The 19,933-nt window shown below is 40.6% G+C and overlaps 1 protein-coding gene across 1 annotated transcript in view; it reads right to left on the bottom strand.

Moving 5' to 3' along the window:
* Positions 1-19,391, bottom strand: part of wdr70 (WD repeat domain 70) — a 31,694-nt gene extending 12,303 nt beyond the window's left edge. The window contains exons 1-10 of the mRNA XM_079581128.1: positions 19,329-19,391; positions 18,956-19,003; positions 18,783-18,866; positions 18,625-18,715; positions 18,373-18,553; positions 18,026-18,085; positions 17,708-17,841; positions 16,882-17,035; positions 15,225-15,301; positions 5,599-5,773 (exon numbers count right to left, since the gene is read on the bottom strand). Coding sequence (XP_079437254.1) covers positions 5,599-5,773; positions 15,225-15,301; positions 16,882-17,035; positions 17,708-17,841; positions 18,026-18,085; positions 18,373-18,553; positions 18,625-18,715; positions 18,783-18,866; positions 18,956-19,003; positions 19,329-19,344 — 1,020 coding nt within the window. The 5' untranslated portion in view covers positions 19,345-19,391. The remainder of the gene's footprint in view (positions 1-5,598; positions 5,774-15,224; positions 15,302-16,881; positions 17,036-17,707; positions 17,842-18,025; positions 18,086-18,372; positions 18,554-18,624; positions 18,716-18,782; positions 18,867-18,955; positions 19,004-19,328) is intronic.
* Positions 19,392-19,933: the final 542 nt, after the last annotated feature.

Below are 19,933 nucleotides of genomic sequence, written 5' to 3'. Positions count from 1 at the left end.
GTTTACATACGCTTTATGAAAAGACACATTATTGTGAGGAGCTTGTGGACGGATACCCACAATGTTTGACCCAAAATATACAGTTTAAAGGCAATGCTACCAAATATGAATGAATTGTATGTAAACTTATCTAATGCAAATGTGTCTTGTTATAAAGTGAGACTGGAGAGGAACACAATGACTGTATGAGCGTCTAGTGAGTATCAACTTTAATGAGGATTTACTTCATCATGTTATTAAAGTCTTTATCGGGTCAGGCTCTTTATTCTGCCCTTGTAACTAATCGCTCTACAGTCTACACATATACAAAGTGACAAACCAGAAAGACATCTCTGTATCTATTAAATGTTATGATAGTGGCAATGTTCAGTGCCAATCCTTGAGCCTGCACTGTGCCACTAACGGGGCGGATTATGCTTTTGATCACAACTATAGACGATGATGCAACACTCTGGAAGGTGGGAAAGATAACACTCAAACATAACCCCGGTTTCTACAGCTTCACTTTTATTAATCTCAAATGGAATGTAAATAAATGAGTGAAAGGAGGATTGCGGAAAGCCCGGCTTTGGTAAAGAAATTGGAAGTGTGTGCAATCTGTGAGAGATAAGATGCAGCCAAAAGAGAGGAAGAAGCATGAAGCATGCCGTGAATGAGCAATGTGTCCTCATAACACACTACAGGCAGCACTTCATTGCACTAAGTGGAGGGAAGTTATTAACTTGGCAGAGACAGATAAAGTTGTTACCTTGAACTGAAGATAACATGTGTTCTTCTTTTAAGGCCTAGGCCACTAAGGTCCCCCCCGAGAGCACCTCCTCCACATTATCATTGCACTCAAATTACTTTAGGCGCAAGTCCATTTTCACTGCTGTAATCTCAGATTATCAGCAGTTTCTTTTATCCTCTGCATTAAATTGAGCTGCTTTAGTTCAATTTATCTCAGACTTTTGCAATTACAGCCTTTGGTGACTTTTGAATGTCTCGTACACTGCTCGCTAAAGGGCACTAAGGCTGCAACAACAAATTTACCAATTTGCATGTAATTGATTGAGACAAACAAACCTCCTGCAATGACTCACCGGTTGAAGCCGTGTTGCAGGCCAACAATAATGGGAACAGTCTGGGTGGAGTCGGTGGACTCTGAACAGCAGGGTGTGCTGAATAGTCCGTACTATAGTGTGGACAGGTATGAAAATCTGCACAAAGCTCGCAGAACAGGACAATGACTCTGAAGCACAGTAATGTAGCTTAAATTTTGTCCTTACAAAGTAAAGGGAATTGCTCTAAGCCAATCTCATGTTTATGACGTTTTAAAACAGCCTCAGGCATTCTGACAAATGTATCTTTTCATATTTGACTAATCTCTTACTCCCTTGGCTCTTCTCCCTACTCCATTGGAATGTTATACTGTACATATTTTATTTTTCCCAAGGTAAGTCAGTTTCATGACATAAAAAACCCCGTTCCAGAAGAGGACATTTATCGACAGTGATTACCAATTGACTTTTTGTGGTAACATTCGTTTGTTGTAACCGTCTGTTGCAAACATACACCCACTCCAGCTATTTCTAGATGCCCTATGCTGTTGCTTAAGCCTAAGTGTTTATTTACCATGAGGATGTTGGCTGCCGCTGGTGGATGCCATGGAGTTTGCTTCCTGTGTAAATCTACAGAGGTCTGTGAAACTGGAATCATGTGTGTGATTTGAAACTGCAGCAGAGATGGATTCTTTAGGAAGACGGCCATTATAACTCCATCTCGTGATGAAGTAAAAGTGAAAAAGGACTGATTGAAAGGATTTAAAATGGAGAGAAATCTAAAACAAAGAGATCTGTTAAAGCTGTTAGGAGGAGAGTTTGCCCAATAGTCAGATAAGAATATTATGAGGTGATTTAATGTTATGTTAATGTGTTCACAACAGCAGATGAGAAATGAAACGAGGAGTCCACAACAAGTCCGTCACTGTGACCACAACATCCTCGCAAAAATCCAACATCTTCATAGAGGGACAGGCACGCACCTGCGACACCGTCCACTGGGCAGTTGACTGTACTATCCCACTCTGACCTCTGCTGCTTTCAGAGGATCGAGTGGCCAAAGCACATCCACAACAGCTGCTCTGATCTTTCACAGAAATCAACAAGTGGCGACGCTGGGCCTGTGCGACAGAGTTAACTGTACGATCCCGTTACTTTCATTCTGGTTCTTCTCACTGACTGGAAGGCCAAAAATGCCTGGGGATTGTTGTTTTTAGGCATTCAAGAAATTTACAATGACAAATTATGGATGATAAGACTTCAGTTGTAATTGGATGTTATGGATTCGACAATAAAATGCTCAGTGTTTACCGAATGACTACATGTTGTTGATTTTTAAGTATTGTTTTGCTGAGACACACAAATGCTCGGATTTAGGGTCATATAAATAAACTGTCTCGACAACTGATAAATGGTCAACCCTTAATTCAGTGTCAAGGTCCTTATTGACAAACCCCTTTGATAAGGACCGAAATACTCTGGAGCGGTGCCTCTGGCTCGTTTTCAAACACAGTGCTAAATCAACCCTATTTATTATCTCAGATTCTGATGCACTTAATCTAAAAGCCTCGTCTAAACTCCACAGCTCATTGTAAAGTACGAGCTTCAGCTGCTTAGATCCATCCAGGTGCGATGTTGAGGATACTTGCGCTGAACTCTTGCCTTCAATGTATTTTGTGACATATTCCATTACTTTGTCCATCATGTGAATGTGCATTTGTAAATCCAATGTGTGTATTTGTAATACTTAGAATGTGAGCGTGTAAATGTGGCGTATGATTAAAACATGTAACACTTGTTATGAACTTATTTACAACTAATTAGGAAATTAAAAAAGCACTTTGCAGAGCACAAATCACAGCGCATGACGCTATTTTTCACTTGGGGAAGAGTCCGATTTTTGCGAACTGAACTGTGATACAGAACAGTTACTCTAAATTTTCCTCCCCAACACGGCCCTGGTGGGAAAGAGTTGTTTATTACTGTCTTTTACTTTTGACTGAGAGCCAGAATCACAACACTGATCATTTTCTTCACCGAGCGCATGTGGAAGGAAGAAGCACTGCGTAGAAAAGAGACGAGATCCGAGGAGGGAGCTTCCCCTCTGCCACTGTACCTTGTGTATCTTTATACTTTAGTCTGCATACAAACAGCTCTTCGGTCGTAGCACTTCAAAGTCTGAATCCACTTGTGTCCAGTGACATCAGAGCATTCCTCGGGCCTCTGAGGTGATGCTTTGGAAGATGCCCATTACCTGGCAAACATTCCAATGAATGTAATTTTGGGTTAACCCGTTTGGTCTGTGAGTATGCAATCAGTCAGTCTCTCGCAATCTGCTAAAAGAGACCTCCTTGACTCCTGCCGTTGGATCCGTGCCCTCATGTGGTGTTGAAGAGTGTGGTGTGTCATCCCCAATAGATTCTCCGGGGCTGAGATTTAAACCCGGGTCATGTCCATGTTTGATGGTGATTGATCGGCTGCATATTCAGCCCATGAGTAATAGTGGTCATACAACAGAAGAGAGGGGCAGTCAGCAGCTGTACCAGCATCAAGAGGTCAGCTCCTTTTTAGGCTAATAGCACAACCCACGTGAGCAGTGCACATTGACGACTGTGGCAGAGGGCAGTGAAAAAACTTGAGTCATTCAGACAGGACAGGCTCCAGTGGTCAGAGAGCAGACATGACTATTGTAAGCTGCTATGGTACACAGGGTAAATATTTAGCTAAGGAAAGGAGGGGTAATGAAATACAAGCGCTTAGCCCACTCACCATATAGCTCCTGTATAAAGAATACAGAAACAAAGCCGATCAAGTGAAAACACTGCATTTGTATATAAATAGGTAGTGGGCATATATTTGGGTTTGTTTGATACCATCATTTTACTGTATGAAAGAAGCGTTAATATTTTCTATCCAATCAAGTCATTCAAGCAAACCCTTGTATCATATTGCATTAAGGCTGCTAGAGAGAATACATTATAGACTAGAAACCAATTCCATCATAAGTCAGTGCTTTACTATCAATACTGTGCCACTCCACAAATAGATCAGTATCAATGATTCAGTCGAGAAGTGAAGCAACTATTCAAAATCTGAAATGTAATATTTGCATTGCAATAAGAGTCGATAAGAAATACAATATTAGGTCTTTGTATACAAACACTACAGTCACAAACACAGGACGAGAGCCGCATTCTGTCGATTTCAAGTTAACGCCTCAGCACTCACTGCATTAATCTTGTAGCTAAGTAATTTCCCAAATTTTCCAACAAATTGTCAACAACTTTAAAAAGCGCTCTCCGTTTAAGAGGGAAAAAGAACCACAAAGTATCACACTGTAGATTTGGTTTATAAAATGACAAAACTCACCACTAAGTTACAGAGGTGCAGAGTGAGACCAGTTAAGTCCCGAATACATGTGGAATCAGAGGCCAAATCCATCCAAAAAAGTGCGTACTCATCCATCTATGCACGCACTGAGAGAGTGACGACCTGACCTCTCCCATGATGTACTTCTCTTCATAAGTATCTCTCAGAACAGAAGGCTGAGGTTCTCGGGTCATTATTGCTGTTACAATAGACCGATTTCACTTCAATTTGTTGGAGCCATGTGCTAAAGGTATGTCCATTGCTCATTCCAAGTTAATATCAGGGAGCTGTGACTTACTAAAGCATGCGGCAGGAGGGCTATCAATAGGACCAGGTAGTACTAGAGGTAAGATGGTGTAACTGTAGCATCAGTCTTTAAGTACACTACATCATATAATAATCAATGGACTACACAAAGTGCGTACTCAAGTGAAGGCCATGATAATTGGTGAGCCCCAAGCATTTGCCTGCTTTGCATCACTGTTCCCATGTAAATGGAGTCATCCAGCCTCGTCGGTGCAGACATTAGATCAGACAGAACAAATACATGTCGTCATTCAATCTGTTGCCTTCTACAAATGTTAAATTACTAGATCTTATGAATCCCCCAAAGAAATGAAATCTCGCAGAAAAGCTGATTCCACGAGAAACAACAGAGTAATCTCCCATTCTGTCCAGACACTGAACACAGATGTGTCAGTTTAAACCCAGCTCGGACACAGGGTAAAAGAAACACTACCATTGATGAAAAAAATGCACGTCTAAACCATCCATGGCCCAATTTCTGCTGTTGTTTTATGCTGCAATATTTTGTCAAATTATCCAGTGAAAATCTGTAAAATTAATTTAACAAGCTGATAACAAAACGCTCTCAGCCAAGATCAATTGTAGCATCACAATAAGGTGATTCTTTGAGAAGTAAATGTGCTTTGGTCTTTTAACTTACATCATTTAGTTCTGCAGGTTATCTACAGTGTTATTTTGGTTTTCATTTATTTCAAATCTACCTTATTTTTAAACGGGGGTTCAAAAAGACTGCAATGAACCGGTTTGCATAATGCACATAAAAAAAAAAAAATCAATTTGATAAATCCATATTTTGTGCAGCCCCTGTGGCTCAGGGCGTGCTGTCAGAGTCCTGACTCTAATAACAGACATGCCTCTATGTTCACTTATACATGTGACTCACACTCAGGTTTCTGTCCCAGATCTGGATGCTGCCGTCCTGGCATCCAGCTGCCACAAGCTTCCCATCTCGGCTGTAGGTGCAGCATATCGGTATGACCTTCTTTCCCTGAAAGGAGCGAGGCTTGAAAACAGCTTTGTGCTGCTTCTCCTTGTTCACGTCCCAAGTGCGCACAGTTCTGTCGACAGATTAAAAAAAGTCAACCATTAATATTTGTTAAATATCAGCTCACATGAAACAGAACATGGATTTTGAAACATGGTATGCATTTCAGTCTACTCTATTTCTAAATCTATACAATGAAGTTTGTAGTTCTGTGTAACAATAAAATGTTTCTAGAAGGCATTTTGGTCCAAGTGAAATATTTTCGACAGTTAACCAAAACCAAAGTCATTTCAAAAGACAATGTTCTGAAAAACAATACGGGCCGTTTCACCTTTGACCCCTTTAGCATCACTGTGTGTGAAAAATACACTTGTTGTTTCTCGAACATACTTCTGAACAAACATAGGAGACATTTCTTTTATTTATCACACAATGCGGCAAATCGACTTAGTTGTTTATGCAAACATCTCCGTGAGCGTCCTGACCTCCATGTCACAAGGTCAGCAGAGAAGTAAACATGCTTGGAGCGCTGCAGCTAACAGCCATCTAGTTGAGCTGCTGCTGCAAAGCATTTAACAGACAAGTCAATCACGGAGAGACACAATCCAATCAAAGACAGAAATATTCCAAGTGAAAATTGGGATAGGATTTGACGATGATACTCGAGGTTGGAATCCAAGAAAGGATCGCAGGATGATTTTTAATCACAAAAACTGGCCTACGCATGTTTTTCTTTTAGTTTTTAAAAGTTAGCCTCATTTTGAATTCTGGGATCCACTGAACTGAGAAAACGCTGTTCTATGTCCTTCTGATTTATTATACAACTACAAGGTCAAAATATTTAGGTGTGTCATGATAGGTTGAAGGAGGATCCCAAAGCTGCACTAATACAACCACTGATTAAGACCTTACTGGATGAAAGCAGGAACATTTGTGACCATGTTTCACAGCTGAACCAAACTGTATGCAAAAGACGCTCAACCTAAAGTCTACTGTGCTGCGCAGTCAAATGACATGCATTGACGTGCATGACGTGCATTTGAGCAAAAGTGGGATGACAAACTACTTCACCTGCTGCCCTCCAACTCAGTCGCCCTGAGTAGCGAATATTGCACCATTTTTGTAATTGTAATCACAGAGTAGCATGCAAAATCTCCAATGCAGCAATTAAATACTTTTAAAATAAGAGCACTGAGAGACTTCAGGTAGGGAAAGCCAGATCTGAATTCACTGACACTGTTTTGTGCCAGGTGGGAAGGGAACTTTAAATGAACGAACAAGAGTAAGATACATTTAAGTACATTTAAAAACATTACTACCATGCACCGTATAATTATCCCAGTTCTCAACACTATGCGGACAGAGATTTTTATATAGAACAAACGGGTTTGGTTTTGCAAAACAAAGCGGTGTCGTTTCCCTCCCTCCCCCCCAACTTTGTTTTCTGTTCAATCAGCAGCCCTCTTTTCTGGCTCAAATGCTTCAGAGACAGTGAAGTGAATGTCATAAAATGAGACCTATACATCGTCACTCATGCATGTGTTCTTTACGAGGTAGCGCGTGGTTCACACATTGACCGAAGAGTGACAGTTCCCGGGCCCCAGATCCTATCTACAAGCCAGGTTACAGGCCCAGTCAAACCACTGCATCGCTTTCCCAGATGTCGAGATAAAGAGCGATGGGGTATGCCTTGTGTAAGGTTGTTTACTGGTCTAATGCTATTGGGTCAGCAGAGTTGGCTCATGGCTGGTTGACTGACTAACTGGGTTTTGTTATGAGAAAAGGGGATTAGACAAATGTTTTCTAGTGTTGCTGAAAAAAAGAGGAGAAAGGCATGATTATTTAAGGGAGGTCACAGGCAAGTGGAAGTCATGCATGCGGCAAGAGAAGGAGCTACTCAAAAGAATGTATGACAATCTAGGACATACAAAAACATACATTATCACTAGTGTCACTCAAATGAGGTCAAATTAAAAAAGAAGAGAGGCCACACATTGTGCTCGTCCAAACTGTTCACCTAATCAGTAGATCACTTTAATGTTGAATAGGAGCATAAAGGGCATATAGAAGACAAATTGATAAAGACTAAAAAAAAGTGTTACAGGAGTGTGTATTATGGTAAGACGACATTCTGGACTGAGAATGACCTTTGTGAAGACAGCCTTCTTTCCCCAAAGAAAAGGTCTCACACCTGATACTAAGGCAATTTAATGGAATGTATATAATTATTAATTGCAACTTAATTGCAACTATTCAAGAAAACCCATCTGTCATTCTATTCTAATCATTACCCTAATGATTAAAACTTAGCAAGGTTAATGTAAATTATTTTTGTTTCTTAATAAGGAATCAAAAATGCAAAATTCCTGTTCCCAGTAACGATACTATATCCATCAATTCAATTCAGTTCAAGAACCTTATTTTTCCTGTAATTGAACTTCATTTGTGGTCTGGTACACTCCCACATCCATACCAACTATACAAGTTAAAAAATAAATGAATGAATACAAAATATTACATTGGTTAGTCAAGTTAAAAGAGCTCATGCCATGCCGTTCTGTAATGTCCATTTAAGAGTCTGATAGATGGTTCTGCAATATGCAAATGTTGACACGTCGATGAAAATGTGGTCAGTGTTGCTTTGGGAGTTCAGTTTATGGTCAATAATTGTCCATAAATGTTTGTATTCACTCTCTCAATTAATTCTGACTGGAATATTACTATACTGTACTGTAAAGAGCCACCGTAACAAATCAAGGTTCAATTGTGGTGTGATAATTATAAGAGGATACGGAGCATACAAAAACATTCACTTCAAACAGCTCAGGTGGTGGGTACGCAATAGACGCTAAATCAAATCGGTTTAGTGACTCGTTTTCATATTTAATTCTCCATAAGACATATGCTCCTTGATGTGTTTACTAAACTCATGATGGAGACCAGTTTGGGAGCAGGTAAGGGATCTCGGGAATCCCAAATATTAAAAAAAAAACATTCCACAAACTGGATTTCAGTTTGCTGCATGCAAAAGAGAATCTCCGGATCTGACCGGTGTAACATGTGGGGGCCATAACAAAGTCGTCTCAGGTCCTGTCCTCCAGTTCACTTCAGTTTCTCCAGAAAAGCAGCTTAAATAGTTACTTTTGGGGCATGTTACATACATCCAATAAAACCAAGATCTGCGCTGTCATATTAATGAAGCCTGCATCTCGTCATGATATTTGATACAAATTCTCAACAGTTAGACTTTCCTTCTGCTTTCTTTACACCCGATAAATAAAATAAAAGCATATATTTTATTACATTCTTTTTTATTGTTGAAAAAAAATAATAATAATACCAAACAATCATGTGTCTTTGTTTTGACTCTCCTCAGAACAGACTTGTAACTTTCCAGGGAGAGGGGACGTCTCCAGCTCGTCTCCATGGAGATGTTAAGTACAGACATGAGATTTAAAGCAGAACTAAGAAACTCATGTCCCTAGAGGCCATAAGCGCCACTGCAGATGTCATAGCATGTTGCATTTTAAATATTACGCTGACAGAAAACACAAAGGGAGAGAGGGATATTGTACATTGTGACACTACTCAATAGAGATCATTTGTTTCACTAAAAACTTGGCTGTACCGTTTATGTGACGCTCGCCCACAGTTAGCTTTGCCCGCTGGCCTGTTAGCTTCTTCTTCATGATTCTATTAATGTGTATTGCGCCTCCGGGTCGGAGCAGAGAAAGTTGGAAGCCTGGTTTTCTGGCCAGAGACACCAAGGAGAGATGAAAGACCCTCCAATCATCCCATTAACACTTGTATTACCCCCAGAGGGACAACGAAAAGGATTTATTAAGTTAAACAAGTTACTTAGTACTGCTTTAAAGGACCTATATCAGAGTGTTTTTTGGCTTCATTCACACAGTTCTAAGCAATCCTCCTGAATCCTGCTCTCTGAGCAGCTGCTCCGTCCCTCTCCTGGAAAACGTTTTTTACGTCATAGTGTCAAACAGAAAGAGTCCAACGTCTGTAATGTAATGCCTTACGGCCTGATTTTAATTTATAAAATAGCTTTTTAATTATTTCTGTTGTAAGAAAGAAATAAAGAAAAAAAGGAAGTGATTTCCAGGTCAGCACTGCCCCTGCGGACAAAACAAATGCACCCCCTGAGCGTCTGAACAGATGTCATGTTTGCACTGAAGGTTGTGAAGAAGGAGCTCTTTCTAACCTACTCAGGACACGCCTGTTCTTTTTTCTTACCTAATGATAATATCGCGGAGAAAAGCTTGTTTGAGAGCTACAGAACTTTATTCAACCTGCCAAAGAAGGGAAGAGGCCACTCACCAGAAGTTGGAATTTATTTCTGGGATTCAGCAACTGTCAGCCAAAATAGTGTTTTTCAGTTTTTTTCTGTCTCTGATGGATGTTTGGTGAACCTTGGCCAGAATCAAAGTGGATTAACTTTTATAACCAACGCGAGTCCCATAACGTAAACACCCGATGGAGTGGCCAGGACAGAGCGGTTTATGAAGCTGTGTTGCAGACGTCAACGCCTCATAACTGCATTGTGAAGTAACTTCACTTATTGCAGTGATATTTATATCTTACTGCTAATAAGGCATGGGCAGATAAGCTCGGAGAGAGGGGGCGGAGTTAACTGAATCAAAGCGTCGTGTCTTACGGGTTTGCAAAATACCCCAGAAAATACAGATATTTCTCACAAACATTAGTACTCCATAGTGGTAGAGGTACTAAATATCATATAAATGCCTATAGTTTACTTTGGGGTGGCTAAAATAGCATGATACAGATCCTTTAAATAGGTTAAGTTCTCATCCAAATACTTTCTTTCATTACCCGCTGCAAAAACAGCATTAGCTGGTCAATAGGAGCATCTTAAGTATTGGTGGCAATAGAATCCAAAATGTTACAGTGTGCCTTTAAATCAAGTCAACAAAAAATACTTTATATACGTATATCATGTATTTTTTGTGTGTTATTTTTGTACAACTGCCTTTGCATTAATGCTTTCAACCCATGAACTCTATTGAAGCCTCAGAACAGTTGTCTCCTCCCTGCTGCTGCATTCAGAACACACCACATCAGTGCTTCCTTCTCATGCACTTCCTCTTAGAGAAAGACTGGGTTATTGAAATGATTCAAGCTTCCTCTGAAAGGAATTCTTTCAGCTGGGGGATCCTTAATTAGGGCGCTGGTTGGTCCACTGATCATTCTTGACAGGCCATTCAAATAAAATGCATAAGCAGCAAACACTACCAGCTACTATGGTCCCAAAGCGCATGATGGACAATCCCTACAGCAGGCTGGAATGCATGTATGACCCTAGAATAGTTTTAAAAGAAAAGAAAAAAAAAACATCTATACGGATGTTCATTATCAGAAAAGCGGTGGAAGGTAATTGCCAAACAGTGTTTTTCTTCAAAAAGTAATGCGTGTTAATTCACCTTAAATGTCATGCAATAAAGTTGAGAATTTTTATTCGATACAGTAACCTCCTTTTTCTTTAATTTATTCATGGTTTATTTGGTAGGGACAGTGCAAGTTAGTAAACAAGCCACACCGGATTGTAGCCTTAGGCTAATTTTAGGCTGTGAAATACTTTCCATTTTAAAGGACTTGGCCCATAGGCTTTATTTGATAGGATTGTGACGGGTGAAAAGCTGTGAGGAGCAGGGACATTCAACATAGTCGTAGCTGAAACTTGGACCCACGACACAGTGTTCTACTAAACGTGCAGTGTTATTTATTGTTTTCATTTTTATCAATATTTTTTTTGCTGGATTACACTTTTGGTCAATAATAAGGTAAATGTTATGAGCTTTAAAGAGTCCATGAGGTAAAAAGGTTCTTAAAACCGGGGCATGACCTGGAAACATAATTCTCCTGATCAGGAGTCAAATGGTCCTGGAGCAAAAAAAAAAAAAATCACACTAGCTCCCACTCTGACAAACTGGAGCATCAGTAATCTATGTGGACATAAAGCCCAGTGATATGCCCAGGTTGCCCAGAAGGTTAAGTACGATATATGACTATAATCCCAAAAGGTCCAGGAGGGAGAGGGCATCAGGGCCCTGCTCCAGTCCCTTTTGTTTTTATACTAGCACAGCAGATGTACGACAATCCACCCTCACAGAAACACCGCTCTTAAAGGAATAGGCCACCGTTTTTACATACTGAGATATGTTCTTACCTTAGCTTTGACGAGTTCTTTAGGACCTGTCTGATCTTCCCCCGTGCCTTCAGTCACGTAAACACAGCGCAGACGGCGTTAGCATTTAGCCTCTCCCTCTCTCCTCTATAGCTCCAAAACTGGTCAAGATAGAAGCTACCAAGCTCTTCCACGTTTTCCCTATTTAAATATGGTTACGTGAAGTGTTACACTACAAAGTATAATTACACAAAATTAAACAATGTGGATTTTCTAAGCGGATAAAAGGGGGAACTATATTGTAAGGCGTAATAATACCAGGAAATCCGCGCAGTAATCTTCACTTTACTGCACAGTAATCTCCACTTTACTGTGCGGATGCCAAACTACTCCTGGTATTATTACGCCTTACAATATAGTTCCCCCTTTTATCCGCTTAGAAAATCCACATTGTTTAATTTTGTGTAATTATACTTTGTAGTGTAACACTTCACGTAACCATATTTAAATAGGGAAAACGTGGAAGAGCTTGGTAGCTTCTATCTTGACCAGTTTTGGAGGGATAGAGGAGATGGGGGGGAAGCTAAATGCTAACGCCGTCTGTGCTGTGTTTACGTGACTGAAGGCACGGGGGAAGATCAGACAGGTCCTTAAGAACTCGTCAAAGCTAAGGTAAGAACATATCTCAGTATGTAAAAACGGTGGCCTATTCCTTTAAGGCTGAGGCATTGTGATTTTTAAACAAAGTGATTCATTTCTATTTTCACTGCAGCCCTTTTGTTTTATTGGTATACTGGTACACCTCACTTAAAGCAGATGTGAAGCGTTGTTGTTGCTTTAACTGCAAGCCTAAAAGTAATCGTTACCTTTACTGAGAAATCCAAATTTAAGTGTAACATTGCTTCTCTTTATTAGCTTTCAGGCATTAAGTAAGAACTGCTAGTCCCGTCTGCACGTACTTATTTTATGTTTTGTTGTGTAACTGCATCAAGGCAGAAGGGCAGGTTCAAAGCTGCGTTTCTCTGTTTAAATTGGAAATATCGACACATTCTGCTGCCCTCTGTTGGCAAATGAACCAGTCAATGAGGAGAACGATTGATGCCATTATTGAATAAAATATGTAAACATGTTTTTAAAAAGATAATGTTTCAAAGGGTGTTAGAAATACCAGACTGTTGGTGAGTGTCTTAAGCATAAAAAGCATAATATAGGGAAAAAAAAAAAAAAACATGGCTAATGGCAACATAGAAAGCAACTAAGGGAACTGCCTTGTCTCATATTCACCACTTTTCTTGAACGGGTTCTGCTGCTGTGGACGTTCTCGGCTTCAACGGCCTGGCTTTTCAATGGCTCCCTGTGCGCTGCTAGCAGAGTTGCCTGGGGGCAACACCAGGGGCTAACGTGCCAGGGGAGGATTTCCAGAGACTTTCCAAAATAAACCAGCTGCAAAAACAGCCACATCTGGGAGAGCAGTGAGACTAGTACTGGACAGCCAACAAACAGGCACTCATTTCCACTTAACACTGACCGGAGTGGGGTCTCTACACTGTTGTCGCACCCATTTACACTCAGTGTTCTCACTATGGACCAACAGGCTGCCCGAGACCACCAAACACTTCTACTTCAACAATGCATGTAAGTGAGTAGTAGTATGTAAGTGCTTTATTTGTCATTATACAAGATCAGATGTAGGAATAGTTATAGCAATAGTGCAACATAGTAGAATAAAGTATAGCACTTTGTATGTGTGAATTTTAGTATCTACGCAAGCGGATAAGGATACAAAAACAAAGCCAGACACATTACGTTTTTCAAGCGAGCTGCCATATAATACTCAAAAAGACCAGCTAAGCATCTTTCTTTACTCAGGGCTGCCAACTCTCACGCTTTCACCGTGAGAAACACGCATTTGAGTGCCTTCACACGCTCCAACGCCACACTTCTCATATCACACGCTCAACCAAAAAGTATCCCTGACTTTTTGCAGTGAGCGGCTGCAGACGGTTTATTTTGTCTGTGTGCCTGTCCACGGCTCCTCTGGTGTGTGTGTGTGTCTGTCGGCGGCTCTAGTGATGTGTCGGCCGTGAACGATCCGGCTCTGAACGAGTCTTTACAGTGAACAATATGAACGGGTTCGCGGAGGTGAACGGCTCATTTTTTGTATTATTATTTTATTCCTTTTCGGAGGAGGGGCGTCACTTAAGTTGTGCATGCTTATTTTTCAAAACAAAAGTCACTGCTGGAGTGGGGCGGACGGAGAGAGGAGTGGCAGAGGGACTGCGAATGCACGACCCGTGGGACGTGAGCGCGGCCTGCGGAGAAAGGGTTTTAGAGCGCGGCTCTGGGGAAACAGCGAGAGAGAGCGCGCCCGAACGCTCCCATTCAGCGCCAGCTCTCCCGGGCCATGGGAGAGAAAAAGGCACGTGGGTTCCGTGAGTGACGAGGCGGCTACAGGAGCCCCGACACTCACATCTTCCACCTGTTCACTCAGCTCACTCCACTCTTGGCCGCCTCCGAAGCAACATCACCGCGCCCACTGCCTCCTCCTCCTCCCCGGTCACCTCCGCTGCTGCTGCAGCCCCACGAGGAGCTCAAAGTGAGCAGCATAAGGCAACGAGTTTGAGAAATAAAAGTCCTAATGAAATAATAATAATAACAGTTACAGCGGAGATCGCGTTGAAGCTGGACCTCTTTTACTTAAGTTTTTTTTTTCCCTTTTGCGCGAGGGAGAGATAGGCAGAGAACATTGACTACATTGACTAATCATATTCAAAGTTTAATCATCAAACATGCTTTAACATACTGCAAAATACAGGGATCAAATGTTCATATATTCTAAAGCTTGTGCTACTTGCTTTTTGTTGGTAATTATTGGAATGACTGACGCAGAGAAACAGAGACATTGTGTCATTGTACCTTTTGGCAGGGCTGTAACGATGAAGGGGCCTCTGGGCATTTGCTGAGAGGCCCAATTTGAAAGGGGCCCAGAAATATAATTCTTTAACACCAGTAAATAGACCAGCTAAAATGATTAATTATGATGTAAAATGCACCAGATTGCAGGAAATCATATCTGAATTATAAAAAAGGACCCCCAAACCCCCCCTTCAGAGTGCCCCCACACACTTTCAATTGGTTCTGATGGTCATGTGGGGTAGAGCCAAACCCCCTCTGATCCATTAAGCAGCTCCTGATGTGCTCAGTCTTGCAAAACGTATACTTGTTTTTGGCTTAGAATTTAATACGATTATGAGACACTATCGCCATGAAAAAGGCCACCCAGCTCAGGACCGACCAAAGTCTCACTCCAAAAGTTTGATGAAAAGTTGGCAGCCCTGCTTTACTTGTCTAAGTGTTGAAAACTCACCCATCATTGGAGCAGGTCATAAACTCCTCTTTAATTTTGGGATGCCAGCAGCCACAATTTAGCATCGCAGTGTGGCCCTAAAAAGAGCAAGAAGGAAATTGAAGACAGAGAATTAGCTTAGAAAACATGTCACTGGTTCTGTCTGTTAATGTGCAGGCCCCGTGTTCAAGGTGAACTTGCGTATCTCATGGTCAGAATTTGGTTTCAATGGGATCCAGCTGAAAAACATGTGCAACGTCTGCACACCCTACGATTGTTAAGTTGTTTGGTATTGAGCATATGTAACTCATAAAAAAGTCAACTGCAGAAGAAGTTGAGACTAGGTCTTCATATTGCAATGACCAGAACTACGCCTGTTTTCTTTAGTTGTGGGTCAATGCTCAAAACAGTGAGCTCCCTGTTGAGTCAACTTAAGCCAGCGCTGCAGCTAAAATAGTCCTGTGGAGAAGGACTAAAAACAAATAACTATAAAGTGTGCTGGCCCAGCAAGAGGCCCAGAGCTCTGCCAGGTCACAGAGGGGGCATTTTAGTGCACTGCAAGAGGCAACAAACATGATATACCACTATCTGACAGGATGCTCCAGAGCTTCACAGGAACACATGGCCTCATGTAATTGGTTTGTGAAAGACAAGGCTGTCCGTTTAATCTTTTGCAAATTAAACCACTCAATAATCAATAAAAGGTCATGACAAAGCTCTACATATTACAATTACAAAAACTAAAATGACAAATGAGGTACAAACCTATTTGCTACATAATGTGCTTCATAATACCAATTCATGTAGTAGATTACTTTATCTGTTTAAGGCATAGTGTGTACTAGCATTACTTAACAAACATGACAGAGAGCTACTTATGCTTCATCTACTTGTCTATTTAATGATATTTCACGACAATTACAGAAGACTTTCCTCTTTACTTCACTCTATTTACCTATATGTTTGCAGATTGTTCTAAATATGTTGAACACAAAAAGAAAATGCATCTTAAATGTGACCTATCAGCCTTTGGCGAGTTACATGAAAATGGCTGGAGAGGGACTGATAGCTCTCGAGCTACTGGTAATGCACATTCTCAAGTTGATATGGCCTATTCTATCTTTCAAGACTTGAAATGCTAATGATAATAGGGTTACTGTAACTAACTGAAATAAAATACATTTCACTGAACCAAAAACCAATCAACTCCAGATGGAAGCAAGCAAAGGAAGAATGTGGAATATCCAAGAAAACACTACTGGCAATTAATGGACCTTCACTTCAACTAATCTATATGGGTGGTATAAACTGTGTCTAAAAACAGCACATCTGCAACAGATAGTGGCCACCAATAAAGCGGCCACTTAAATGTTAACGTGAACACTTCATTATGATGGCCCTTTGTAGTCAAAGGTAGAAGCAAGACACAAACTGACAGCATGTGGTGCTCGTCTTCCCAGGAGACCCTCTGGGCCCACTGCAAGAGCCATTATCCTACATCCAAACACCCAGCCGCTCACAGCACCACACTGGTACAATTATCCATTGGAATAGTTTATGAATGGCACAGAAGTATAAAGGGCACTTCCAGTGTTAACAGTTTCTATTGTACTCACAGCTGTTGCCATTGAGATGACAACAAACACATTTGGACTTAAAGGGGTTTAATGTAGCATACCTTCGTGTTGGCCATATCCACGATGTACTGGTCTCCTTTAATACACTCCATGACATTGAAGCCATCCCGGTCTAGCACTTTTGCTTGGGCATTGCCAGAAACCACCAGGATCACGTCTCCAGTAACACTGTACTGTAGTGACTTTATTTGATGGCTGGGATAAAAAAGAAAAGTAAAATTACGATAACACCAACATGTGCTGCGATATAATACACATTTCTTTGTCTCTGCTCAAAACATGCAACATAAGATATATTAATGTCATTCTTTAAGCAGCAAATTAGCATCCAGTTGCTTTGTAAGAAAACCTATTCAGGCATAAAACATGTGAACTGACATGGGAAAGATCCAGACAGTACAGGTATCAAATCTGGGACTGTACTGTCACATTGATCATTGTCCAACAACAATAACAACATATGAAACAGTACAAATCGAGCATTTCCAAGAATTTTCCAAGAATTTCCTTGGAATTTCCGGATATATAAAGTCCAGCGACTGGATCCAATTGTAATTACTATAAATGTAGCATGGACTTTAGTAAATAAGGGAAAGCCTCTAGCACACCCCACTGGTTTCCAACAGCAAAGAAGAAAGAGCATGATAAACAGAAGCATGCACTAATGTTCACAGATCTGAACCATCTGCTCGTGATGGCCTCATTTGAATGAATAGACAGGATGTCGTGGAGTCAACATGAAGGCTGATTGAGCACAATAATATGTGTGCAAACACTTGCACTGTATTACATGTGAGCATGAAGTGAGTTCCCACATGTTGAACAAATGTGTTGATGTTATCAGAGTATACAAAGAAGACGACTCACCACTCACAGGGCTGCAGAGTCCTGAAGGCCTGTAGTGTCTGGTCCATACCAGCAAAGTCCCAGAAACGCACATCGAAGTCATATCCCCCAGACACCAGGCGGGCTCCAGACGGGTCTAAGCCAAGGGCCGACACCTGACAGACGAAGTGGTTACATTTTTAGAGTGAGAAGACAATATTGATGACACAAACAACGCAAAGTGGTCGGCAAGAGTATAAGAGAGAGTCACATTTAGAGGGTGCAAACAACAACTTATTCTACTTAGACAAGGAAACAATATTAACGTGCAGAAGACTGTTTGGTCATTTTTATTGTTACCGTTTTGGTGCCATGTTGCAGTGTGATCTCATGAGTGTCTGGAATCTTTTTGACTGGATCCTAAGAAAGATAAATGACAGTACATAAACACAATATAAGGAAAGTTATTTGTGAAACCTGTTCTTATAAAACAGTTTGAAGAATTTGCAAAAGAGTTTCAGTATTCTTATCTGTTTGCATTATCCCATTATAATTTTAAACACCGAATACCATCACAATAAAGAAACTACATTTTGACGTTCCCCACTTCACTTCAGTATTGTGCTGCCATCTTGTGGCAGAAAACATCTCAATACAAATAAACCTTCATACAACTAATACGGACAGAAGTGGCATTTGTTACATACATCATCGTCTTCATCTTGAGCTTCACCTTCATCCTCATCATCTTCACTGTGCGCCGTGTAACCTGGAGGAAGAGGCGGCCCCACAAGCTCCTCCTCATCGTCGTCGTCTTCAGGATTGTGTTGAGGGGGCAGCGGAGGACCAATTTCAGAGTCACTGTCACTACTGCTTTCACTCCGTTTTCTACAATGAGAATAACACCAGCAGATAAGTTGACAGACATACAGTATGAAAGAGTATGAAAGAGAAACTACCTTGCAGACGCAGGTGCGCTTTTCAGTGATTTTTTGACAGAGTGAGGGGTTCCCCCTTCATCTTTCATTTGATCCTCATTCTCTCTTTCCTCTGAAAGACAATCAACACGAGGATATATCGGTATAATGCGATCAGACAGACGAACAAAAACACGTACCTAAAACGCGTTGGCTTCTCTCGATAGCTGTGCGTCGAGTTTGCTCAAAGATGGCACTTAAATCAAAGGTGCGAGCCTTTTTACCTTAAGAATGTGAGAGTTTAAAGCATCAGATTGATTCAATTATTCAGGAGGGACACGACAAGAAGAGTTGACAAAAAAAGCCCACATACCGAAACCGGAGAACCCCATTACGGATGCAATGTCTCCATCACTTTGACCTGAAGGTGTAAAACAAAGTTTCTGTAAGTGCACTGGACAAACTGTATAAGCTCAGTCGTCGGCAAACACTGCAACCCGAGTCTGAAACCCATAAGTTAAGTAGTAAACACAAAAAACACACATGAAAACAAAAAAAACGAAACGACGATTGTGCCATGGGCATTATTTTGTACTTCTAAATAAGCAGTAGAGGCGTAGTGCATGTTTTTGCAACTACTTAAGTAAACTGTGTTGTCTCTGACACAACTAGAAGCCTAATGAACCCATAGCTGAGTAAAGGGTGAAGCCTTAACAAACGTTTAGGGATGTAAACAGAAAATCTACCTTCTTCAGCATCCATGTTTACGAATCGAATCTCGGAGGCTGCCTTTGACCTCCGGAAGTACTTCTTCTTCTTCCTCCTCTTGATTGTACCCATGGATCTATCATACAGTTTATTTATTTTACTTCTTCTGGCTGTTGTTGTTCTATAAACTGTTTAAAAATCTTTAATAAAAAAAAGAAAAATAAAATTAAAAAAAAAGTTACAGTCTATGGTTACGCCGCGCTGTGGCGGTCATATTTTGTTTTTATTTTTTTATTACCAAAATAAAAACTCTCATTGAGGTATAAAACATTAAGAAAGTAAAAGGTAAACGATGTAAGGACTGTACAGAGATGTAAGGCACAAATTAAACATGTCAGATACTATTTTCTTTGTAGAGCTAGACCTGATACTTCTCAAAAAAAATTACAATTCAAATTCATTCATAAAGTGATCAAAACATGGGTAAGTGTCTCTCCACTTACAGCAATGCATGTGGTGTTTTGCAAGAAGAAAACAATATTAAAGCCACACTGCGTAAACATTTAACTAATAAATAATATTGAATTGCAAGCATTTATTTTATGACAGATATGTTCATCATATAAAAATACCTCATAAATGT

Source organism: Gobius niger, assembly GCF_951799975.1.
Source record: "Gobius niger genome assembly, chromosome: 2".
Lineage (NCBI taxonomy): Eukaryota > Metazoa > Chordata > Actinopteri > Gobiiformes > Gobiidae > Gobius > Gobius niger.
Note: the sequence above shows the minus strand (reverse complement) of the source record. Positions and strands in the feature narration are given on the sequence as shown.